The 26,836-nt window shown below is 44.7% G+C and overlaps 1 protein-coding gene across 1 annotated transcript in view; it reads right to left on the bottom strand.

The window, feature by feature from the left end:
- The window catches only part of DENND3 (DENN domain containing 3), a 98,636-nt gene extending 72,304 nt beyond the window's left edge, over positions 1 to 26,332 (bottom strand). Inside the window, 1 exon segment of the mRNA XM_056522848.1 lies at positions 25,124 to 26,332. Coding sequence (XP_056378823.1) covers positions 25,124 to 25,210 — 87 coding nt within the window. The 5' untranslated portion in view covers positions 25,211 to 26,332.
- Between the last annotated feature and the right edge of the window lie 504 nt (positions 26,333 to 26,836).

Below are 26,836 nucleotides of genomic sequence, written 5' to 3'. Positions count from 1 at the left end.
CTGCTCTATAACACGATACCTGCAGGTTGTACTGTATTGTATATATCATCTGCTCAGCTCCTCCTGCTCTATAACATGATACCTGCAGATTGTACTGTATTGTATATTTCTGCTCAGCTCCTCCTGCTCTATAACATGATACCTGCAGATTGTATTGTATTGTATATATCATCTGCTCAGCTCCTCCTGCTCTATAACATCTTACCAGCAGATTGTACTGTATTGTATATATCATCTGCTCAGCTCCTCCTGCTCTATAACATGCTACCTGCAGATTGTACTGTATTGTATATATCATCTGCTCAGCTCCTCCTGCTCTATAACATACCTGCAGATTGTACTGTATTGTATATATCATCTGCTCAGCTCCCCCTGCTCTATAACATGTTACCTGCAGATTGTACTGTATTGTATATATCATCTGCTCAGCTCCTCCTGCTCTATAACATGTTACCTGCAGATTGTACTGTATTGTATATATCATCTGCTCAGCTCCTCCTGCTCTATAACATGCTACCTGCAGATTGTACTGTATTGTATATATCATCTGCTCAGCTCCTCCTGCTCTATAACATACCTGCAGATTGTACTGTATTGTATATATCATCTGCTCAGCTCCCCCTGCTCTATAACATGTTACCTGCAGATTGTACTGTATTGTATATATCATCTGCTCAGCTCCCCCTGCTCTATAACATGTTACCTGCAGATTGTACTGTATTGTATATATCATCTGCTCAGCTCCTCCTGCTCTATAACATGATACCTGCAGATTGTACTGTATTGTATATATCATCTGCTCAGCTCCTCCTGCTCTATAACATGTTACCTGCAGATTGTACTGTATTGTATATATCATCTGCTCAGCTCCTCCTGCTCTATAACATGTTACCTGCAGATTGTACTGTATTGTATATATCATCTGCTCAGCTCCTCCTGCTCTATAACATGATACCTGCAGATTGTACTGTATTGTATATATCATGTGCTCAGCTCCTCCTGCTCTATAACATGGTACCTGCAGATGGTACTGTATATATATCATCTGCTCAGCTCCTCCTGCTCTATAACATGGTACCTGCAGATTGTACTGTATATATATCATCTGCTCAGCTCCTCCTGCTCTATAACATGATACCTGAAGATTGTTCTGTATTGTATATATCATCTGCTCAGCTCCTCCTGCTCTATAACATAATACCCGCAGATTGTACTGTATTGTATTTATCATCCGCTCAGCTCCTCCTGCTCTATAACATGATACCTGCAGATTGTACTGTATTGTATATATCATCTGCTCAGCTCTTCCTGCTCTATAACATGATACCTGCAAATCAAACTAACTACACCATGGCAATTTCCCTTTAATTATGTACCCTTATTTTATCTGCAGATTATTTACATTTTTGCATTTTGTTTTTCTTTCCTCCTCGCCTTTCAATAGACATAACACATAATGTTCCACCTACAGACCCATATGAGGCTTGTTTTATGCTGGAATAATTGTACTTTGTTATGACATCCATCAGTGTAGCACAAAATCTACAGCAAGGCCAAAAAATAAAAATATCTGAGTGAACTTTACGGTTAAAATGACAAGGTTATCTTTGTTCTGTACGTCCATACAATTACGATTCCCAAACTTGTAAAGGTTTTGATTTATTTTACTGCTTTTAAAAAAAATGAAACTTTTTGTAAGAAAATGAGTTTGCTTCAAATTTTCATGTTCTGTCACCTATAACACTTATTTTTCTGTACACGAACAGTATTATTTTTGTTTAGAGTGGACTTTTTGATCGCTTTTTATTCATTTTTTCTGCTATATAAAGTGAACATAAATTTTTGCCATTCACTGTGCAGTTTCATTATATTATAATATTAACATTATACTTTTTATATTTTAGACATCTCTGCACGCAGAAAGTACCGTATGTATATATTTATTTTAGTTACATAATTTTATAGAAAATAGAAAAAGGGGGTGATTTATTCACATTTATTACACAATTTTTTACAATTTTTTTTCTTAACTATTTTTATATGCAGAGCATTGCACCCTTGTGTCTGTAGTACAGACACTAGGGTGCAATGCTCTGCACATACCCTCATGTGCATAGCAGTGTATATATACATACATACTGCTATACACATGGTAGTATGTGCAGAGCATTGCATCCTAGTGTCTGTACTACAGACACAAGGGTGCAATGCTCTGCATATACCCCTATGTGTATAGCAGTATGTATGTATATATGTATATATACACTGCTATGCACATGGGGGTATGTGCAGAGAATTGCACCCTTGTGTCTGTAGATGACACTAGGGTGCAAACCCTCCTAACCCCCCCCCCCCCCCACGTGTGTGTCAATATGCAATGCGGCAGTAACAGTAGCAGGGCACATTAAACAGCAGGAAACTGGCCTACCGGCGGCAGCAGTGCGGGTGAGGTCCTCCGGGCCCCAGGCCAGGCTGAGGCTCCTTAAAATGGAGGCACAATGTACAGAGCATCCACAAGCGGCGAGAGAAGGGGAGGAGAGAAGCAGCAGCACGCTTGATTGGTGAGCAGTGGGTCAGCGGAGGGTGGGCAGGGACTTGAACAGAGGCTGCGGCGGTGCGGCCTAGCATCTGACCTTGTGCCTGCAGCAGCCTTATGACCACCGGCGCCGGACAACGAATCGGATGATTATTCGATAACAGGATTAATCGACAACGAATCCAGTTATCGAAATTTCATCGATTTTATTGAATAATCATTGCAGCCCTAGATAGGAGCTTTTTAAACAGGCTGCTATTAATTTTGTTTCAAACTGCATTTGAAGGCATATAAAAAATGATTGCAAAAGTATACATACCCTATAACAGGTCGATATAAGGTAAAATCGGGCTTCTAAGCCTAACGACTCCATTTACATCTCTGCCTCTGATAGGCACTGTTATAATCTGGGGCTCTGCGGCTTTTACAAAACTACAACTCCCAGCCGGGACATGCCACCAGGAGATGTAGTTTCTCAACAGAATAATATATATAATCATGGCTGTAAATGTTGGCACCCCTGAAATTGTTCAAGAAAATGAAGTATTTCTCACGGAAAAGGATTGCAGTAACACATGATTTGCTATACACATGTTTATTCCCTTTCTGTGTATTGGAAATAAACCAAAAAAGGGAGGAAAAAAAGCAAATTGGACATAATGTCACCAAACTCCAAAAATGGTCTGGACAAAATTATTGGCACCTTTCAAAATTGTGGAAAAATAAGATTGTTTCAAGCATGTGATGCTCCTTTAAACTCACCTGGGGCAAGTAACAGGTGTGGGCAATATAAAAATCCCACCTGAAAGCAAAGCACTGTAGCTAATCTCCCTGGACGTGGACGGAAGAGAAAAATGTATGAAAAGGTGTGAACACAGGATCGTCCGGATGGTGGATAAGCAGCCCCAAACAAGTTCCAAAAGATATTCAAGCTGCCTGCAGGCTCAGGGAGCATCAGTGACATTATGTTCAATTTGCCTTTTTTTCCTTCTTTTTTTGGTTTAGTTCCAAAAGACACAAAGAGAATAAACATGTGTATAGCAAAACATGAGAGAGAGAGAGAGAGAGAGAGAGAGAGAGAGAGAGAGAGAGAGAGAGAGAGAGAGAGAGTCTAATTGCTCTCTGATGACACATGTCACATGTCATCAGAGAGAGAATGAGAATGAGATAGATATAGTATACAGGACACAGGTTAGTATTTTCCGCTGTAGAGGGAAATGCCCAGGCCTTTACCTCCAGCAGACAGACACTAGGTATGTTGTATATCCGAACAAGCAGTTCAATTTATCTTACACAGAAAATCCAAGCATACAGGGCTTTACAGGCAGCTGATGGAGGTGAGCACAATGAGTCAAAGTCATGAATTTCCTCATTGTCCAAATAACTGTCTAAAATACGGTAAGCAATGCAGAATAAGGATTCTTTCAGGTAAGAGAAAGTCTACTGTAGTGTTTCTCAACAATTCCCAGGAAATGAGGTAAAATATACAAAAAAAATCCAAACCCACACCTTCAATTACTTCCAGGTGGGGGTGCAAAACCTCTTTATAATGCACCCTCCCTTAAAACTTCACTTTTATTTTGTTACATTTTAAAATTTACATACTGGTGAGGAAAAAACTAGGTTAAAAACCCAACAGCTTGACCACTCTTTTATTTGTATAGGTCAGTGGTTCTTAACCTGGGTTTGATCGAACCCCAGGGGTTCGGCGAGTCAGTCCCGGGAGGTCCCAACAAGACAGGCAAACCAAGCAATTGCTTGGGGCCCCAGAGCCGATGTTTGCCCATCCTGTAGCGACAGGCAATTCCCCTGATCACTATTAACTCCCTGCAGCCCCGCGTTAAGTTTAAAAAAGCAGGGTCGCCGGGACAAAGGCGCCGGAGGACCAGAGGAGAGAGAAGGAGGAAGACGCACGCTGGCCAGCTTGGTAAGTGACGTCATCTTCGGTGCTCCGACCACTGGTCCCGAGACCTACTGCTATAGCCGAAGCGGTCGGAGCACTGAAGTGGGCAGTACACAGGCATACAGCCTCCAGACATACACTGTATATGGCTGGAGGCTGTATGTCTGTGGGGGAAACTGCCTACACATAATGTGGGGGGGGGCAACTCTGCCTGCCTAATGTGGGGGGGGGCAACTCTGCCTGCCTAATGTGGGGGGGGGGGCAACTCTGCCTGCCTAATGTGGGGGGGCAACTCTGCCTGCCTAATGTGTGGGGGGGGGCAACTCTGCCTGGCTAATGTGGGGGGGGGGGGCAACTCTGCCTGGCTAATGTGGGGGGGGGGGCAACTCTGCCTGCCTAATGTGGGGGGGGGGGGCAACTCTGCCTGGCTAATGTGGGGGGGGAGGCAACTCTGCCTGCCTAATGTGGGGGGAACACTGCCATTGTTGCGAAAATGACATGAGAGTGGCACTTGCCAAGGTAAAGCTGCGCATTTCTGAACTGGTCTCTCAAAGACAACAGCAGAAGTCACACTGATTTGCAGTAAATATTCATTATGTTTTTGTGTGAAAATCATGTTTTCATGGTTTTGTTCATTTTGTGCACCTATGTATAAATATATACTTAAATATAAGCGCTGCGGAATCTGTAGGCGCTTTATAAATAAATAAAATATATACCTCCTATGTTTTGAATTTGAAAAAATCATATTTTATTTTTCCAATTAAGAGGGGTTTGGTGAATGCGCATATGAATCTGGTGGGGTTCAGTACCTCCAACAAGGTTAAGAACCACTGCTATAGGTGGACTTCCTACTGAAAGCCAATTTAAGAGCCTGTGGCTGCAGTGCTACAGGGCCACGTGGAGGAGGCGGGGAGGCAGGTTATTACGGTATTAATAACATCCTCCTCCACGTGGCCCTGTAGCACTGCAGCCACAGGGCTCTCAGTAGGAAGTCCACCTATACAAATAAGAATGTGGTCAAGCTGTTGGGTTTTTAACCTAGTTTTTTCCTCACCAGTATGTAAATTTTAAAATATAACAAAATAAAAGTGAAGTTTTAAGGGAGGGTGCATTATAAAGGGGTTTTGTACCCCCACCTGGAAGTAATTGTAGGTGTGGGTTTTGATTTTTTTGTATATTTTACCCCAGCGCTTTTTTAGTCTACTGTAGTGTTCTCCAACATGGGGCCCTCCAGCTGTTGCAAAACTACGAGTCCTATCATGCCCTGATTACGAAGTCTAAATGTGGTAAAAATGTATGTTGGCTAGCTCAGGGAGCTGATCGGGACCACCCTGACAAAACCATGATGTCCCGTTAAACTTACAGCACAGGCGGAGGTCTCTTGCCCTCCTTCCATCCGGGTGATCAGTGCTCATTTACTGCAGACAGTCTGTAGTAATGGAGCACCGATAATACTGATCAATGCTGTTCTTTGGCAATGCTGTCCAGTGTGTATGCAATCCAAAAATTCCATGTAATATTCTCCTATGGGGCCTAAAACATAGTGAATAAAATATTGGAAAAAAATTGTGTTCAAAGGAGAAGTATCATGCTGAAAACTGTATCCCCTATCCAAAGGAACTAACGTATGCGGCGGCAGCGGCTCTCCCTGGAGTGGCACATCGTGACCCTGCAAGAAGCGGCAGCCAAAACACGACACCTCTATATATCTCCATGGGAGAGCCAGAGATAGCCAAACAGCTCTCCCATAGACATATAAGAGGGGTGCGTATCGGCGGCCGCTTCGTGATGGGGTCATGACGTGCCTCTCCCGGGGCCCCATACAGGAGTATCCAAACACCCCTGCCCCCGTGTCATGACCCCTGCATGAAGCGGCAGCCAAAACACACCCCTCTAGATATCTCCATGGGAGAGCCAAGGATAGCCAAAGGATCTCCCATAGAGATATAAGAGGGGGGTGCATCGGGGTCGTGACGTGCTGCTCCAGGGGAGAGACGGGGCCCCATACAGGAGTTTCAAACCCCCGGCCACTCAGCGAGCGGGATCAAAAACGTATCCTTTAGATAGGGGATACGTTTTTTAGCATGATATATCTCCTTTAATAAATGTGAACAAGCCCCTTCCCTAATAAAAGTCTATATCATCCTTGTCCAACCCCCTCCGTTTCCGTCATGTCTTAGCAGGAGGTACACTTAAAGGGGTACTCCTGCCCTAGACATCTTATCCCCTATCCAAAGGGCAATGTTGCATGCGGCACCCACCTGTTTCTTGTCCGGAAGCGCTGGAGGGTCTCGGTCGCGACCACTGGAACGGAAGTCCGTGATGTCAGGACTCCGCCCCCATGTGACGTCATGCCCCGTCCCCTCAAGGCAAGTCTATGGGAGGGGGCAGGACCCCCGCGGTCAGACATTTTATCCCCTATCCTTTGGATAGGGGATAAGATGTCTAGGGTGGGAGTACCCCTTTAAACCCCTGGAGGTTCTACTGGGTGATCGCTCATTATCTAAACAAGCTCCTTTCGCCTATCTCCAGCTACGACATTTCTACTCTAGCCTCCTTGGACGCTCCACTCTACATCGTAGCCTTACACTTTGAGCGCCTCTGCCTAGCCTCCTCGTACCCTCGTCACTCCATCTCCGCCATCTATGGCTTGTTGCTGTCCCCCAGATCGGACCCCCTTCCGGCATTTTGTCGTGCGTGGGAATCTGAGTTGGGCATGACTTTTCCTCCCAATCAATGGTCCAGGTGCTTCTTTCTCATTCACAAAGCTGTCATTGCCACAAAGGCCCAGGAGACCAGCTATAAGATCTTGTCTAGATGGTACCGGGTTCCGACGATGCTTCACCGTCGGTATCCTTCTGTCCCGAGCTCTTGTTGGCACTGCGGCGGTGACGAGGGTACAATGACGCATATCTGGTGGAGCTGCCCTAAACTCCTGCCTTTCTGGCGGTCGATCCTCCGGGTCATCTGGGAAGTAACCGGGGGCCGGGAGGAAGCCACCTTGCTTTACATGTTTCCAATGGCGCAAGCAAAATATAAGAAGTCCCTAGCAAGACATCTTCTCCTAGCTGCCAAGACAGTCATTCCTAGGTGCTGGAAAAACACTGACCCTCCCACCCTTGAAGACTGGTTTGCTGAGGTCACACACATCAAACATATGGAGGAACTTCTGTCTGTCCACCCTGAGGAGGTTACTAGACTCGTTGCCACTGGGCTCCCATGGTGAAGTTTCTGTTCCTCCCTTGGATACCGGTCAGTGGGCTAATGCCTCTGGGAGGGGCTCTGCTCCACCTTCTCCAAGACTCCCACCTGGGACTGCATTCGGGACGGTTTACACCCTGGCTGGGTCCCTTTGTTATGTGTTTATCTGTTTGATCCCTCTTTTCTGTGTCTCCCTACTTCTCCTCTCTCCCCCCCCCTTTTTTTTTTCTTCTTTCTTTCTCTTAGTTTTGTCTCCCCTGTGTTTCTTTGGCGTTTTGCCTTGACTTCTTTTTTCTTGATTTGCCTTGTCTTGTAGACTGTCTTCTGTCTATTATACAGGGTCTACATAGCACATTCTCCCGTATACCTTCTTGCCTGGACTACTCCTGCTCCTTATCTGCTCTGATCTCTCCCCGCCACTATTTCCATATTTAGTCCTGACGACGAGGGTACCCTCATTACACCTTCCCTTCACACTTGTCATTACTGTAATATCCCGGTATTACTGCTATGTACCTTATTGTTCTTTATAACTCTCGTTTTGTTCTGTATTGTGGCCTACCACGCCATTGTTCTATCGCAATGCATATTCATTTTGGCTTCTGTAGCCTTTGATTTACTTGAAATTTTTCTTGAATTGGAAAAAAAAAAGTCTATATCATTCCCTTTTCCCATTTTTCAAATAAAATACTGTAAACAGAAAAACAAACATATTTGGTACTGCTGCGTGTGGGAATGTCCATACTTTTAAAATATCATGTAAATTAAACCACATGGTCAATGGCATAAATGTAAAAATAAAAAAACAACTAAAGTGAAAAATTGCTGATTTTTGGTCACTTAAAAAAAAAAAATCATAAAAAGGCAATCAAAAAGTCCCATCAAAACAAACATGGTACAACTAAAAACTACAGATCACAGCGCAAAAAAAAAAAAATGGAGGAAAATAAGTGTTATGGGGGTGAGAGGAGGACAATTTTGAGTACCGTATACTCCTTTTCTAAAAAAAAGCTATTATTTTTTTAAAGTAGTAAAATAAAAAAAAACCTATATAAATTAGGTATCATTGCAATTAGAGATGAGCGAACTTACAGTAAATTTGATTAGTCACGAACTTCTCGGCTCGGCAGTTGATAACTTATCCTGCATAAATTAGTTCAGCTTTCCGGTGCTCCGGTGGGCTGGAAAAGGTGGATACATTCCTAGGAAAGAGTCTCCTAGGACTGTATCCACCTTTTCCAGCCCACGGGAGCACCTGAAAGCTGAACTAATTTATGCAGGATAAGTCATCAACTGCCAAGCCGGGAAGTTCATGACGAATCGAATTTACTGTAAGTTCACTCATCTCTAATTGCAATCCTATGGACCTACAGAATAAAGATAATGTGCCGTTTTAGAAATGGAAGACCACTAAATTTGCAAAGAGGTTCTTTTTCCATTTCTCAATTAACTTTGGCCCACCAAATTTTGTTTTGTTTAGCGGTAGATTTTGTATGTGATTTGTAGAGTGATGTCATTACAGATACAATTGGTGGAGTAAATACCAAGCCCTTATATGGGTCTGTAAGCGGAAAACAAAGGGTTATAGCTCTTAAAAAGGCAAGGAGGAAGAAAGTGACAAAATGAAAAATCCCTGTGTTCTTAAGGGCTAAAAGGGGTACTCCGGTGGAAAACCTTTTTTTTTCCCCTAAATCAACTGGTGCCAGAAAGTTTAACAGATTTGTAAATTACTTATATTAAAAAATCTTAATCCTTCCAGTACTTATTAGCTGCTGAAAACTACAGAGAAAATTGTCTTTTTGGAACTCAGAGCTCTCTGCTGACATCACGAGCACAGTGCTCTCTGCTGACATCTCTTTCCATTTTAAGAACTGTCCAGAGTAGGAGAAAATCCCCATAGCATTGCTGCTCTGGACAGTTCCTGGAGAGCACTGTGCTCATGATGTCAACAGAGAGCTCTGTGTTCCAAAAAGAAAAGAATTTCCTCTGTAGTATTCAGCAGCTAATAAGTACTGGAAGGATTAAGATTTGTTTTAATAGAAGTGATTTACAAATCTGTTTTAACTTTCCGGCACCAGTTGATTTAAAAAAAAATAAATAAATAAAATAGTTTTCCACCAGAGAACCCCTTTAACCCAGTGTTTCCCAACCAGGGTGCCTCCAGGTGTTGCAAAACTACAACTCCCAGCATGCCTGGACAGCCAAAGGCTGTCCAGGCATGCTGGGAGTTGTAGTTTTGCAACATCCGGAGGCACCCTGGTTGGGAAACACTGGGTTAACCAATACTGACAAACAGTTTCTGCATTATACCCTCACTCTTTGTAGGGGATGGAATGCTTTCCAATACACAAAACGCGTCAGTGACACCTTTTTAGGTTGTGGAGGCTGCACTACTAATATACAGTAAAGGTTAACAATAGTTTCCATGTGTCTCATCGGTCGGTGGTGATGAATACGGGATTGGGTCAGGAGCCGATCTCGTGATCTCGTGATCCCTCCATGGGTGACATCCTGTTCCTTCACCAGGTGCAGAATGGTTTATTAAAGCTGTATATGTATTCAGTGAGCACTGTTTGCTTAGTAGGCATGCCTGGGAACGCAGAATTACAGCAAGGAGGGTGAATACACTGGTGGTGAGGGCACTAAAGAACGCTGCAGGGTGCACACTGGGTTTTTGGCTGAAGTTTGCCCAAAGAAAGCAAAATCTTAGTTGTAAGAACTTTCCAGCATTAAAGGGGTACTCCGTTGGAAAACTTGTTTTTTCCAATTAACTGATCCCAGAAAGTTAAACAGATTTGTAAGTTACTTCTATTAAAAAATCTTTACTCTTCCAGTACCTTTTAGCAGCTGTATGCTACTAAAGGAAATTCTTTTCTTTTTGAATTTCTTTTTTGTCTTGTCCACAGTGCTCTCTGCTGACATCTGATGCCCGTATCAGGAACTGTCCAGAGCAGCATAGGTTTGCTATGGGGATTTTCTTCTGCTCTGGACAGTTCCTGATACGGGCATCAGGTGTCAGCAGAGAGCACTGTGGACAAGACAAAAAATTAATTAAATAAAAAAAGAATTTCCTCTGTAGCATACAGCCGCTAAAAAGTACTGGAAGGGTAAAGATTTTTTTTTAATAGAAGTCATTTACAAATCTAAAAAAGGGGGGTAGCTCAACGCAAATATAGTAGTAAGAAAGCTTAAACCGAGGCTACTGCGTTGCACCTACTCTTGTGCCAAAATAATTATTTAGTAAAAACAGAAAAAGATGCAGTCCTACTAGGTATAGGGGAAACAGGAAAATGCAAAAGACTGAATTTCAGTCTTTTGCAATGTTACCATTGAAAAAGGGGACCCAGCTCCCCGAAACGCGTCTGGTTTGGACTGCTATAATCTGCACTTTGATCTTCACCTCTACATCTGACCCCCTGTGCCGTCGGGGCAGAGAGGCACTTCACAGTGCTGCCACACGCTGTTAAACTCATCTTCAACACCGGACCCCTCTCTCAGCTGCTCCCGTGCTACCGGGACTGAGAGGCATCCAGGACATCACCACCACCGGACTCTGTGTGTCTCTCTTACAGCTTCCCGTGCCGTCGGGTCAAAGGGGACATACCACAAATACATCTGCAAACGCTGCCGTATGCCGGCAATCGTCCTCCGCCAGGAGCCGGTAAGAGGCACTAAGTGCCTGATCTTCTAACTTTGTTCCTCATTTACCCGGTCTCCGTGCGGTCGGAGATAGAGAATTATTGTTCTTTTTGCATCAGCGCTAATACGTGCACAAACTGTTACAGTGGGCATTTACCCAGGAGCCTCCAGCGCTCCCAAAACTGCTGTTTGACCTTGTTTACCCACTAGCCCAAATATATTTTATTCTCAAGACTGTTTAACAATCTATTTCCCGCAACAGTGCAAATTTTTATTTATCTTATGTACAATACATGTCTTAATATTCTTTGAGGGTGCATTCACACGGGCGTATTTGTCAGCGGATCCGCAGCCGCGGATCCGCTGACAAAGGCCCCTAAAGTGCTACCCTCTTTGTGCCTGCTAATAGCCGCAATCCGCCGCTACCAGCAGACACACTGAAGTGCGAGTCACAGTGTATCCACACATCCCGCACATCGCAGCCGCTCCCCCGGCTCCCTGAGCTACACAGAGAGCGGCCGCGATGGGTGCGAGTACACTGCAGGGTAAATCGCACATCGCAGTGTGTCTGCTGGTAGCGGCGGATTGCCGCTATGAGCAGGCACAAAGGGCAGCACTTTAGGGGCCTTTATCAGCGGATCCGCAGCTGCAGATCCGCTGACAAATACGCCCTTGTGAATGCACCCTTAATATATTTTGTTCAGTCTGTGGCAAGGGCCCTGCCCAGACTATAGAACATCATTGAGACTATTATTCAATAAATACAATTTATTTATTTATGTTTTAGACACTTCTTATTCCTTCTATTGTTTCCTGTTTCCCCTATACCTAGTAGGACTGCATCTTTTTCTGTTTTACTCATTTACAAATCTGTTTAACTTTCTGGCACCAACTATATACTGTGTGGCACCTTATGGTTTCATAGAAAGGAACTGTATCCCTTATATCCCTGAGTGCAAATCAATGCAAAAAACAAACCAAATACCCCAACCAACAAGTAGACACTAAATAACTCTGATGGGGTTTTGTGTTCTTATTTCAATACATGAAAACCCAACAACCTGGGACTATGGGGGAAGTATGTCTGAAACTTTCCATAAGACAAAACTAAGAATTAGGTCACATTCAGGCATTTGTCCCCAAGGCCCATCCACTGCCAGGAAGAGTAGAAAAGGAGCACTTTTTTTTTTTTTACATTAAAAAAGTTAAAAATAAAAAAATATCATCCATGAATATCATATATGACCCATGACCGAAGCCCCTTTCCCCCTCCCAGAGTAACTATTATAGTGCAAAAAGCAAACTCAACAACAAATGTACAGCAAAAAGCACAAAAATGTGACACCAAGGAAGCAAACTTGGAATGTGGCCCAACTGGATGTCACTTTCCCTCGGTGCTGAGTTTACACAAGGATGTTGAATGCACAACTATATGACCAAACCACACAGAGAAAAACTACGGTCCACATGGAGACAGCAAATAGGAACCGCATACTTGTAAAGCATTATAAAGCTATCGGTCTAATGCTGTGGTGACCGTCAACCAGTTACTGGCTTGTCTTTACCTTTTCATGACCTTGTGTATGGCTTTTCTATCCTTTATTTTCTAAGGATACTTACCCATTGCTTTGTATCTCTAAAATATTAGATTGTCCCCTGATGAACCCACATAAGTCTAAGTGTGGGGGAAACACGTCGAGACAGGAATTGTCAATCCAACGTGAGAAGGTGTCCCTTATTAGGAGCACGGATATTAAACAGTTTATAACAGTTTTTTCCAACCAGGGTGCCTCAGCTGTTGCAAAACGACAACTCCCAGGCATGCCCGGACAGCCTTTGGCTGTCCGGGCATGCTGGGAGTTGTCGTTTTGCAACAGCTGGTGGCACACTGGTTGTATATCGTTTCTTGGTCCTACACGTGTTAAACCATACAGTACACATGATTGTAAGCTAAAAAGGGGATCTCCATGAAAAAAAAAAAACTCAAAATCAGCTCCTTCAAAGTGTCGACAAGACAATTTTATCACTGCTATGATTGTCTCCTATTCATACTATGTACCTTTCACACAGAGCTTCTTGTTTTTAGCTGCCAAAACCCCAAAAATCCTCTATTTTACAATTCAATTTTTGTTCCTCTTTAGGTATTTCTCCTCGCTAGCAACAAAAAATAGTTGTCTTCCCTGTGTATAAGATTCATAAGTTTCACTAAAATAAGCCATTGGCGATGCTTTAACCCCTTAAGGACCTTGCCAAATTTAGTTTTTTGCCCTTTCGTTTTTTCCTCTATACACACACACACGTATGTATATATATGGGTTTGAGGTTTGAGTTTTGTGGGGGCAATTGTACTGGCCCTCCTTCATTTTTAAATCACATGTTCAAAGTAGAAGAAAAAAGTATTTGTGTGGTAAAATTGAAGAAAAAAAAGCAGCAATTTAGCAAATTTGAGGGGGATTTTATTTTTTATGTTGTTCACCACGCGACCAAACTAATAGGTTACCTTGATACTTTAGGTTGGTGCAAACAATCGATTTGCATAGTTTGTCATGTTGCACTAATTTAAAAAACAATTCTAACCTCTTTGGAATTCATTAGAGATGAGCGAATTTACAGTAAATTCGATTCGTCATGAACTTCTCAGCTCGGAAGTTGATGACTTTTCCTGCATAAATTAGTTCAGCTTTCTGGTGCTCCGGTGGGCTGCAAAAGGTGGATACAGTCCTAGGAGACTCTTTCCTAGAACTGTATACACCTTTTCCAGCCCACTGGAGCACCTAAAGGCTGAACTAATTTAAGCAGGAAAAGTCATCAACTGCCGAGCCGAGAAGTTCGTGACGAATCGAATTTACTGTAAGTTCGCTCATCTCTAGAATTCATCAGTGTCCCTTGTGCAATGAAGTCCTGGTCCCCAACGGAGCCTCCGATGTGAATGTGACCTAAGTAACTGTTCAAACAACAACAAAAAACGTGGTCTCAAATGGCTGGAGGTGCTCAACCCCAAATGCGGTTGTGCATTTATACTGGGGGAGCAGATCCTGCACTTGTAGTCCGTTGCTAGGGGCGATCCCCAGCATAAAAATGCATACAATGGAGGATGCCTGCAGCGGACTACAAGTGCCACAATAGAATCCTACACCAGATAAACGGTGTGGATGTGTAACAATAAGAATGCAAAACAGGAATATGGGTGCACTACTGTGGTAGATGTATACAATGACATTGGCTAATCCCTCAACACTGATGTTAAAATGGAGACATTAGCCAGTATATCCTTATATGAAGGACACACCAGAGCCCGCACACCAACGCCAAGGTTTCTCAAATGGCACGGGACCTAGCATTAAACCTACCTGTGCGTGATAACGATTTTAATCACAGCTGTGACACTTCCAGACCATATATAACAGGATATCCATTCACTCACTATATTTCTGCCACTGAGGAAGGGGTTGGAGCGGTTTATGCTCCGGTTACACCCCGAAACGCATTTGGTGTCCACACGATTCTCTAATATATATATATTTATTTTTTGGACCAAATACCGGTCCAGTGCCTTATAAATCCTCTCTAAGCCTTTGAGAGATTCTTTGTTGGCCCATTCATGGGACCAGCTCTGCTCTTGTGTTGCACTGCTTGAGATATCGGACTATCAGATATACCGGAATATTGGATCCACCACTGGTTACACCAGCAGCTGCCACATTACTGGCTATACTAGCAGCTGCCGGACTAGTGATAGCTTTCTTTGCGGAGAATAATCAAGCTACAGAGGCTTTACCATTCCTGCATAAACCACGGAGCCGGCTTTCTTTCATCAGACCAGCTGACTGCCTGACACATGACCATCCACCCGCTACATCACACGCCGGAAGCTCGCGGCGGCTGCACTTGCCGATGCTGCCGCCGTTCTTAGCTAGAGCAGGACATCCCAGACACCGAAACCAGCGCAGAGTGGGTGAGTGGCACTTCGGTGCTTGTGTCGTTCATCTAATCTTTGGTGCAGCAGGTCACATTAGCCGGACCCCTAGCCTCTGTGGGGTATAGGATATTCCTCCGGAACAGAACTCTTCCAAACGTTCAGTATTGAATTTTCTTTGCAGGATTGACTGAAACACAAGACTGGTTTCTTTTCCTTCCATTTATTTAAAGGATATTTTCCAGATATTTTATCTCAAGCTGGTACATCACATTGCCAATACATTGTCAGTTTATTGTTGCTATACCTTCCTTTGCAGGGTTATTATTGCTGCTGCATTTACTGTCGATACATATTGTTGTATCTCACTGTTGCCACATTTTTTCACAGGGATACATTATTTAACATCTTTATTGCTGCTCATTTGTTGCTACATTTTTCTGCAGGGATAAAATACATAACACGGTGTATCATTTACCTATATGGTTCACTGGATGTGAGCATCATATCCACTCTCCAGGGCTTATCCAATAGAAATATGACTTTTTAGGATTTTATTGTTTTATATTAAAAATATTACATAATTAATTGGTCTGGTAGTACATTTCTTTCCATCTGAGCCATCCATCCACCGTACACTTTCATTTTGAGTGGTATAGCTGAGGACTGAGTAATCTATTTACTTTTATAGTGTTGAGGGATAGCCAATGTCACTGTATACATCTACCACAGTGGTGCACCTAAATTCCTGTATTGTAAGTAACTGTTCACCCTGTAAATTACAGCCACAAAGTCCTTCCAGCTCTGATACTCCTGCCAATCCTAGTGTCCTAGTAACCAGATAAAAAAGCGCTAAATTTTCCCAAACTACCAAGAGTGTTAACAATAACCTCTCCACTACCCTAGAGCACCAGGGATGTTGGCTTTTCTCTTTTCACTACAACAAACCACTTCACCACTCTGGCCCACAATGAAAGTGGGAATGAACACCTTTACCATCCGTTACCAAAAGGGTTGTTATTAGGGATCGACCGATTATCGATATGGCCGATATTATCGGCCAATAATCCCAATTTTGGGCATTATCGGTATCGGCAATTACCTTGCCGATAAGCCGATAATGCCCCGCCCCCCGCACCGCGATCGCCCCCCCCCCCTGACCCGCCGCACCGCCCCCCGACCTATCGCGTCGCACCCCCCGGACCGGTGCACCCTCCCCCCGGAATGCCGCCGGACACTACAGGAAGGATGGCCCGGACCACCCTGACTGGTAGGGGAGAGAAGAGGGTGGTGGCGGCGGCGGCAGCCGCCTATGGCACCGCAAAAGCCACTGCAGTGCATTGATTTAAAGCGCCCGCTTTAAATCAATGACCTGCAGCGGTGTCGAGGGGGGATAAATAGCCGATAACTTATACCGGAATATCGGTATAAGTTATCGGCTATCGGCCCTAATCTCCACCGATTATCGTATCGGTATCGGCCCTAAAAAAAAAACTATATCGGTCGATCCCTAGTTGTTATCAATAACTTCTTATTTACCCTACACCAGCAGGGATATTGCCATCATTCCTTTATCTTCATGGATTACCAATAAGACAGTATTTTGTCAGGGACTGCTCTTATTTATCGGGATGCCTTACAATGCTATTTATCAGGGTCCTGCACAGCAGATTATCCAGGTGCTGTATGGCTGATTATCCGGGTGCTGTATGGCTGATTATTTGGCTGCTCTAGGGCTGAATTTCTGGGTGCTGTACAGCTGATTATCCGGGTGCTGTACGGCTGAATATCCGGGTGCTGTACGGCTGATTATCCGGCTGATTATCCGGATGCTGTACGGCTGAATATCCGGGTGCTGTACGGCTGATTATCCGGCTGATTATCCGGCTGAATATCCGGCTGATTATCCGGCTGAATATCCGGGTGCTGTACGGCTGAATATCCGGGTGCTGTACGGCTGAATATCCGGGTGCTGTACGGCTGATTATCCGGCTGATTATCCGGATGCTGTACGGCTGAATATCCTGGTGCTGTACGGCTGAATATCCTGGTGCTGTACGGCTGAATATCCGGGTGCTGTACGGCTGAATATCCGGGTGCTGTACGGCTGAATATCCGGGTGCTGTACGGCTGATTATCCGGCTGATTATCCGGATGCTGTACGGCTGAATATCCTGGTCCTGTACGGCTGAATATCCGGGTGCTGTACGGCTGAATATCCGGGTGCTGTACGGCTGAATATCTGGGTGCTGTACGGCTTAATATCCGGGTGCTGTACGGCTGAATATCCGGGTGCTGTACGGCTGATTATCCGGGTGCTGTACGGCAGATTATCCGGGTGCTGTACGGCTGAATTTCTGGGTGCTGTTTGGCTGATTATGCAGGTGCTGTAGGGCTGATTATCCGGGAGCTGCATGGCTGATTATCTGGCTACTGTACGGCTGAATATCCGGGTGCTGTACGGCTGAATATCCGGGTGCTGTACGGCTGAATATCCGGCTGATTATCCGGGTGCTGTACGGCTGATTATCCGGGTGCTGTACGGCTGATTATCCGGGTGCTGTACGGCTGATTATCCGGGTGCTGTACGGCTGAATATCTGGGTGCTGTACGGCTGAATATTCGGGTGCTGTACGGCTGATTATCCGGGTGCTGTACCGTCGATTATCCAGGTGCTGTAGGGCTGATTATCCGGGAGCTGCATGGCTGATTATCTGGCTACTGTACGGCTGATTATCCGGGTGCTGTATGTTAATGTTTATCTGGTGCCACTTCACCGTGGCCAGTGCCAAGTGCTACTGAAACTTAGAGGCCAGAAACAAAAAAGAACCAGTGTGGCAAACTATTTTATACACACCTACCTACACCTCAATTTAGAGGTATCTTTAAAAAAAAGAAAAAATTGTGTTACCATTTACATGTAAAACTGATTTTCAGATTTTTTTTTTTTATATATTATCGAGTATTAGTATTATCTAGAAGCATTTAATTACTTTGCATTTTTAACATCACTACTTGTGAATGAAAGCAAAGCGTAGCGATAAAGTAATTCTGCATAGGCATATTGGCCTGAACAGTAGAACGTCTCATGGACACTAGAAATGCCTCATGTACTGTAGGAATGTCTCAAAGACACTAGTAACGTCTCATGGACTGTAGGTACGTCTCATGGACTGTAGGGCATGCTGGGAGTAGTAGTCGTGCAGCACAGGAGATGCGGGGGCGGGTGACAAATGTATTAACCTATTTTTCTTTTTTTTTCTCATTTCAGATCTGTGTATCCTATGGACTACTTCAGATTCGGTGGACTGCGTCGATGATCAGCATTTTTTTTTCTTTCTACTTAATGTTAATAAAATGGTTAACATGGGCTTGTGGGGAGTGTTTTTTTTTTTTTTTCAATTGTGTTTTTTTATTTACTTGACAGGCTTAGTAGCGGAAGCTGTCTTATAGACAAAATCCATTACTATGCCAGGGCTTAGCGTTAGCCCCAATTACAGCTAGCGCTAACCCCCCAATTATTACCCCGGTACCCACTGCCACAGGGATGCCGGGGAGAGCCGGTACCAGCAGGGCCGGAGCATCAAAAATGCCTAGGCGGTAACAGGCTGGCGTTATTTAGGCTGGGGAGGGCCAGTAACAATGGTCCTCGCCCCCACCCTGGTAATGTCAGGCTGTTGCTGCTTGGTTGGTATTTGGCTGAAAATAAAAATAGGGGGGACCCTATGTGTGTGTATATATTTATTTTGCATAAATAATAAAAAAGCATAAGGTTCTCCCTATTTTTATTCTCAGCCAAATACCAACCAAGCAGCAACAGCCTGATGTTACCAGGGTGGGCGAGGACCATTGTTACCGGCCCTCCCCAGCCTAAATAACACCAGCCTGTTACCACCTAGGCCCAGGAGCGCCATTTTTGATGCTCCAGGCCTGTTGGTACTGACTCTTCCCGGCACACCTGTGGTGGTGGGTACCAGGGTAATAATTGGGGGTTAGCACTAGCTGTTTTTGTGGCTAACACCAGCTTAGTAATGGACTCCCTCTATAAGACGGCTTCCACTACTAAGCCTGTAAAGTAAATAAAAAAAAAATTTTAAACTTTAAAAAAAATGTATTCCCAAAAAAATGAAAAAATAAATAACACTTGTTAACCATTTTATTAACATAAAAAATGAGTTAGTACATTCGGGGGAAAAAAGTAAAAAAATTTAATACACACACTATATATATATATATATATATATATAACAATTTTTATTCAAAGTTGCAAATTGTTCTGAAGTCATTTATTGGTTTTTGTTTATGTGTGCTTAAAAAATGGTATTTAAAGTGATTTTTATTGGTTTTTGCTTATGTGAGCCAAATTTATCAACCCCCCTATGATAGTATGATAAATGTGCCATACCTAAGCAAAACTAAAGAAAAAAAAAAGCCTACAGAACTCAGCTTACCAAAGCAATGATGATAAATGTCCCCCCGTAATGTATTGGTTCGGGTGGTGGATTTCATGCCAGACTCCTGACGGCAACTTCTCTCTACTAGAACAACAAGGATCAGGCAGTACAAATCCACCCTGTCTGATCCTTCTCTCCATCAATATCTGCTATCAGGGGAAAGTCAGGAGATCATTATATTATATATATATATTTTGGTGGCCAGTCCAAAAATATCAAAGGGGTACTCCGCTAAAAACATCTTATCCCCTATCCAAAAGGATAAGGAATAAGATGTGTGATTGCGGGGGTCCCACCGCTGGGGACACCCGCGGTCTCTGGGCCGGCAGCGGGGTTATCCGGAACACGGAAGCTTGGAGCCATGCCCTCTCCATTCATGTCTATGGGAGGGGGCGTGGCGGCTGTGTTCACCAGTCATCGGGCACGGAACGGTGTTCGCTCTGTGCACCGAATGACAGGGGTGCAGCAGCGGAGATCACGGGGTCAACTGCAATTAGACATCTTATCCCCTATCCTTTGGAAGGGGATAAGAGGTTTTCAGCGGAGTACCACTTTAAGACCAACACATATTTAATGTGCATAGTCTGCTGTAGAACAAGAGGGTTAAACAGAGAAAACAAATACCTCAAAAACCTTTTGTAGGCCCAGAGTCCCTGCTAAAGCTAACACAGTACTTGACCCATCTCTATAGACCAGTGTTTTCCAACCAGCATGCCCCCAGGTGTTGGATACTACACCTCCAAAGGCTGTCGGGCAAGCTGGGAGTTGTAGTTTTACAACAGCTGGAGGCACGCTGGTTGGTAAACACTGGTCTATAGACTCTATAGCCGGGAAAAGAGCCTGTTGGTTTCCAAGAGAATCTATTTAGGCCCTAAAGGACTGTAGAACTGCAATGACAAAAGCATTCCTGCATAGTAGCCATACCAGTATCTATAGCAGTGGTCTTCAACCTGGGTACCTCCAGATGTTGCAAAACTACAACTCCCAGGCATGCTGGGAGTTGTAGTTTTGCAACATCTGGAGGTCCGCAGGTTGCAGACCACTGATCTATAGGGTCAAGTAACATAGTAATATCGTTTATAAGGTGGAAAAAAGACCAGAGTCCATCGAGTTCAACCTATATCCCTAATGTGTCCCTACTGAGTTAAAGGGGTATTCCAGGCAAAAACTTTTTTTTATATATCAACTGGCTCCGGAAAGTTAAACAGATTTGTAAATTACTTCTATTAAAAAATCTTAATCCTTCCAATAGTTATTAGCTTCTGAAGTTTTCTGTCTAACTGCTCAATGATGATGTCACGTCCCGGGAGCTGTGCATGATGGGAGAATATCCTCATAGGAGCTGGACAGGAGCGGGACATGAGTCATCAGAGAGCAGTTAGACAGAAAACAGCAACTTAACTTCAGAAGATAATAACTATTGGAAGGATTAAGATTTTTTAATAGAAGTAATATACAAATCGTACACCTTGTTGGCCGGAAGAAGCGTCAGGTCTGTGACGCAAAACTAGTTGCTGTTGGTGGTGTGCCCCCGCATCTTGAGAGCGGCTGCTCTCACTCCCCGCGTGTGTGACCGCATTTTACCTTTCCACTCTGCCGTTGTGAATAAAGGACAAGACTTTTTATACTGCTTCCAGTGGTGAGTCCGACTTCTTTCCTCTTCGTCTAACTTTGTTAATATACAAATCTGTTTAACTTTCCGGAGCCAGTTGATATATAAAAAAGTTTTGGCCTGGAATACTCCTTTAATCCAGAGGAAGGCAAAAAAAAACTCATACTAGAGGTAAAAATTCCTTCCCGACTCCAAATATGGCATCAGAATAAATCTCTGGATCAACGTTCTGTCCCTATAAACCTAGAATCCATAACCAGGGTGCCTCAAGCTGTTGAAAAGCTGCTGGGAGTTGTAGTTTTGCACCAGCTGGAGGCATGCTGGTTGGAAAACCCTGCACTACAAAACCAGGGTCCAGAGATCTACGTCTTTATTTCATGGTCTCAGCTTTTCCTGCCGTGGTGGAAAACAAAACAAGGAACTGAGGTGATGACTATTTCACCAACCACTGAATCTCATGTAAACGCATATTCCTTTACAGAACATAGTCTATTCCTTTACAGAACATAGTCATTAGTAATGTATTAGCAGGCTGGCAGAGGTGGTGCGCATTTTGCTGGACATATTTATTTTTTCTTTCTACTTTTATTACCTGATGTCACATTCAAAAAAAAAAAAAAAAAAAAAAGTGTTGAAGGCCTCAGCACCTTGTGTGTAGTTGTACGGGTTACGCTGAGACGGGTCCACGGGCCACGTTGCACCCAGGCGGCAGGAGTCTAAGGAGTAGAGGGACCCCGCGGGCTCAAAGAGTTAAATGTTTCCCCTTTATAGGCTTGCAGTTACTTATATGGTGGTGTATTTATTTACCCTCTGGGTGTCCACATGATAGACCCATATATTTTAGGAACCTGTGTCCGTTATTGGTTTCCCCCATCAGGGTGAGTGTAGAAGGTTTAGGATTGGATGTTTATTGCATTTTAAATGTTTTGTGTGCCTTTCAGCCACACCCTTCGTGACATCACCCCATGCACCCTCAATGCAAGTCTATGGGAGGGGGCGTGGTGTGACGTCACGAGGGGCGTGGCTGTGACATCACGACCCCCACTGCCCGCACCAAGTGCTCGGAACAAAATGTTCCCAACGCTGGGGCAGTGGAGTACCCCTTTGAAGGATTACTCCGGTGAAGTTATTTATCATTCCATTGTGCCCGGGCTGCAAAAAGTAAAAAACTGTAACTTACCTTCTACCGCTCCCCTGTTGTGCCGATATCGCTCTTCTCTCTGGGTCCGGTCTTCTTCCGTATCCTTGAGCCCGATGTGTCACACTGCCATTAGCTTATCACCAGCTGCAGCGATGGCCTGCCTTGGCTGGTGATACACTGAGCGCAGTGTCATGTAAAGGGCCTGGGCCCCACCTTCTCCCTGCTGCCCGGGCCCATTACATGACACTGCGTTCAGCTTATGACTGGCCGAAGTGAGACATTGCTGTGGCCGGCGATATGCTGATCGAAGTGTGACGCATCAGGCTCAAGGATATGTAAAAAGGCCCAAAAGATCGAAGAGAGATATTGGTGCACCAGGGGAACGGCAGAAGGCAAGTTACAGTTTTTCTTCTTTTTTTTTTTTTTTTTACTTTATGAAGCCCAGGTACAATGGAATGAAAAATTTCACCGCAGTACTCCTTTATTTATATAACCACTGTCACCAAGGCCGAGGTGAGTGGTGACCCTGAGGTGCCGAAACTCACTGGGTGTTATAGCTCACTAAATGAACGCACTGCACCATATACTCTTCACCTTTAGCACCTTCACCTTGGTATCCCGGGCTTCTGGCTAGGGTCAGGGAATTTTTTTTATAGATCTGGCCGGATCCACTTATTTATTATTTTTGTATGTCACTGTGCCACTTTGCGTGTTTTGTTTGTACACAGGATTTGTAAGGATGCGGCAGCCCTTCTGGGTGTCTCTCCTGGCGGTCTAGGGGAGATGTGTGTGTGCAATTTGGTTCCTCACCTCCCTGCAACCCCTGGGCATCGGTCGGTCGAGACCCTTGGCTTCGGTCGAGATGGCATCAGTATACGGCTCCTTGGCTGATACCTTGGCTAACGCCTAGGTTGAAGCCAGATGCATTTGCGGCCCCTTAGTAGCTTCGGCAAAAAGGGGTATCGAACCTGGGTCCTTGCAGGTGCCTTTTGGCCTGGAGGTGAAGGGTAGGTTTGTTGGGGGTCTCTCTCCTGTTGGAGAAGGGCTTAGCGATAGACCGCATCCTTTGTGAATGTTTTTTTAGTGTGACACGTTTGCACTTTTTCTTGCACTTTGGGTGATAGAGAGCACTTGCCTCGGCTCTTAAAAAAACCTGCATCCATGACCATAGGCTCGGCCCTGCGTGTTACTCGATTCAATGATGAATGGATGTAGATCTTCTCCATTGTTCTTGGCGCTGTAAGGAGCTCGATGTCAGATACACATTCACTTCCATACATTATTATCCCCAAGGGGCCAACGCCAGAACAGAAGCAGCACAGACTGGATTTACACTTCACTTACCTGTTGCAGAATGATGCAATACTGAATATAAAATGACTCCACATCTTCAGCGATGCCACCCATACCCTGCCCCAACCTGTCCTGGACTAGGGAGCAGTTAGCATGTATCTATCCAAGACATAAGTCTAATATGTGGCTGTGTAAGGTTGTACTGTGGTTATACACGTCCAGTCTGACATATTAATTCCATCCATTCATCACTATGACAAATGCACAGATGGGGGGTTTACAACATCACATGAAGGAAGAGATTTGGACTTACCAGGAACTTCCCTACAGTCTTATTCACATGACCCACATCCTCCCGATACTGCAGGTCAACCATCTGAGCACCTGAATCACTACCATGAGTATCCATGACCTGGCAAATATCCAGGACTCATGCAAGTAAACATTACAAAGAAGAACGTGAAGGGTTAAGAATGTCTATGTCTTACTGCATCATAATACTTTAAAAATACTTCAGACTTATTCACATTAGCATCAGGTGCTTAGTTTGGGGCCAGACGGTCCATTGCGCCTGAGGGGCTCATGAAAGTGGAGAACTGGTGCATTTTTGAAGTAGTAATTAAATTACTAATTTTCTGTGATTTGAGGGGGAAAGGTGTCTAAGAATCCAAGAACAGGAAAGGTAAGGGTGCGTTCCCACAGCCGTCTGTCCCCGTTTTTTTTATCCCCATTTTGGTTCCGTTCTTGCAGGCTGTAAATGATTAAAAACGGTTAAAAAGAAAATCCCATTCATGTCAATGGGATTTTTTTTACAATCCGTTTACATCCGTCTGTACCCGTCTGCACTCATTTCTGTTTTTTTCGATGGTAGAATAAAACAACACATGCAGTTTTTTTTCTTCCGTAAACAAAAACGTAAGAAAAAATGGATACAGTAAATTTAACATTGAAGTCTATGGAAAATAGATGAGCCTTTAATGTCATCCATTTGCATCCGTTTTTTCAATGTTTTTTGATCCATTTTTACTTCTGAGCATGCTCAGAACAAAAAAAAAATATTTTGTTTATTAACTGAACAATAACGGATCCAATCGGATACAAATGGATAACATCCGTTTGCATCCGTTATTGTTTTTTTTTTTTAAGTCTGTTTTTATTTTGACGGGAGAATAACGGGACGGGTCTAGATGGCCGTGTGAACTGTGATGGCCAAACATCACACATGAAGTGATGTCACTAAGATGAAGTCATCAGCCTCCTAGCAAGACCAGTGACATCATCCTAAACCGAACCTTACAGAGCCCTCATTCTCCACCACCTTGCCAAGTGTAGTTGGTACTATTATTATGCATTCATAAGAAACCTGAAAATCAATGGAAATAAAGAAGTCTTCAAAATGGCACATAACAATGACACTTAACATACCTTGTCTATCTCTCTGATGTCATCAACAGAGGGTCCCACAAGGACACAGATCTCCAGCAACCCAGAAGGAAGTTGTGTGTCTTCCATGTCTTCAGACTCTCTGAAACTCCGAGTGCAAGGAACCGAAGCTCAAGAGCGTGCCAGGCTACAAAACCAATGGGGCACAATAATCTGCACACTCACTATAAGGCATTGGGATCGGTGTAAAGCTACAACAACCAAAGGCCACACAAAACAATGGGTCATCCAATGGGGACCTAGAGACAAAAGGGCAAAAACTAGACAGATGGCCGCTCCATGACTATAGATAGGCTGGCATCTCTTCTGGCACCAAAAATTGCATAATGCACAGTTCATAGAGGACTATATGATACAGCACGTCAAGGCCTAAAAGAGGTAGATACTATAGTTCTTCCGAGTAATCCAGATAAAGGGTGGCAGCTCATTGACGGGTTATGTAAATATTATTCCCATGATTTGCATTCAGGCACAAAGAACTGGAGGAGTAAAGGCTCAGCGAGGTAGGGCAGAGGGTCCAGGTGGGCACCAAGGATCAGATGTTTATCAAACTGCTACAATGTCGCTAAATAATTTCAGAATTCCCCATCAACTCTTATAATGTATCTCCGAGGGTGAATGAATCCTCCATGAACACTTATAGGGGGGTATCCAACAATCCTATGGACGATGAATCCAGCAGGGTTGGTGTCATGAGTTACTATGGTAGTGGGATGGTATAGAGAGTCTCAGGGAACATACTATGATGGTGGAAGCTCATGATCATACTGGTCGCCCAATGACAAAGTTGCAAGTAGGTGCAATATAGTGGCTGCCTAAGATAATCATAGACCAAATGTATGGAGGGTCTCCAGGATGGCACATAAGTTACAGTGGGCACCATGTTCTAGAAGAGGTCCTGGTGTGGTGGGTCTGATGGGCATCCATTACTTAAGTAGTGACACTTCAGGGGTGGGCATCCAAGATCTGCTGAGATGGGGAAGTTCTCCAGGTGCAGGAGAACCAGGATCAGCAGCAGAAGGACAAGGAGCAGGACATAAAGAAGAGAGTCAAGAAGTCTGCAGAGTCTACAGCTGGGGACCGGCAGTGATGGCAGCAGGAGCCCCGAGCACAGGCAGCAGGAGCCCCGGGTACAGGCAGCAGGAGCCCCGGGCACAGGCAGCAGGAGCCCCGGGCACAGGCAGCAGGAGCCCCGGGCACAGGCAGCAGGAGCCCCGGGCACAGGCAGCAGGAGCCCCGGGCACAGGCAACAGGAGCCCCGGGCACAGGCAACAGGAGCCCCGGGCACAGGCAACAGGAGCCCCGGGCACAGGCAACAGGAGTCCCGGGCACAGGCAGCAGGAGCCCCGGGTACAGGCAGCAGGAGCCCCGGGCACAGGCAGCAGGAGCCCCGGGCACAGGCAGCAGGAGCCCCGGGTACAGGCAGCAGGAGTCCCGGGCACAGGCAGCAGGAGCCCCGGGTACAGGCAGCAGCAGTCCCGGGCACAGGCTGCAGGAGCCCCGGGTACAGGCTGCAGGAGCCCCGGGTACAGGCTGCAGGAGCCCCGGGTACAGGCAGCAGGAGCCCCGGGTACAGGCAGCAGGAGCCCCGGGTACAGGCAGCAGAAGTCCCGGTACAGGCAGCAGAAGTCCCGGGTACAGGCAGCAGGAGCCTCGGGTACAGGCAGCAGGAGTCCCGGGCACAGGCAGCAGGAC

This window comes from Hyla sarda, chromosome 5 (genome assembly GCF_029499605.1).
Source record: "Hyla sarda isolate aHylSar1 chromosome 5, aHylSar1.hap1, whole genome shotgun sequence".
NCBI lineage: Eukaryota > Metazoa > Chordata > Amphibia > Anura > Hylidae > Hyla > Hyla sarda.
This window is presented reverse-complemented; position numbering and strand designations above follow the sequence as displayed.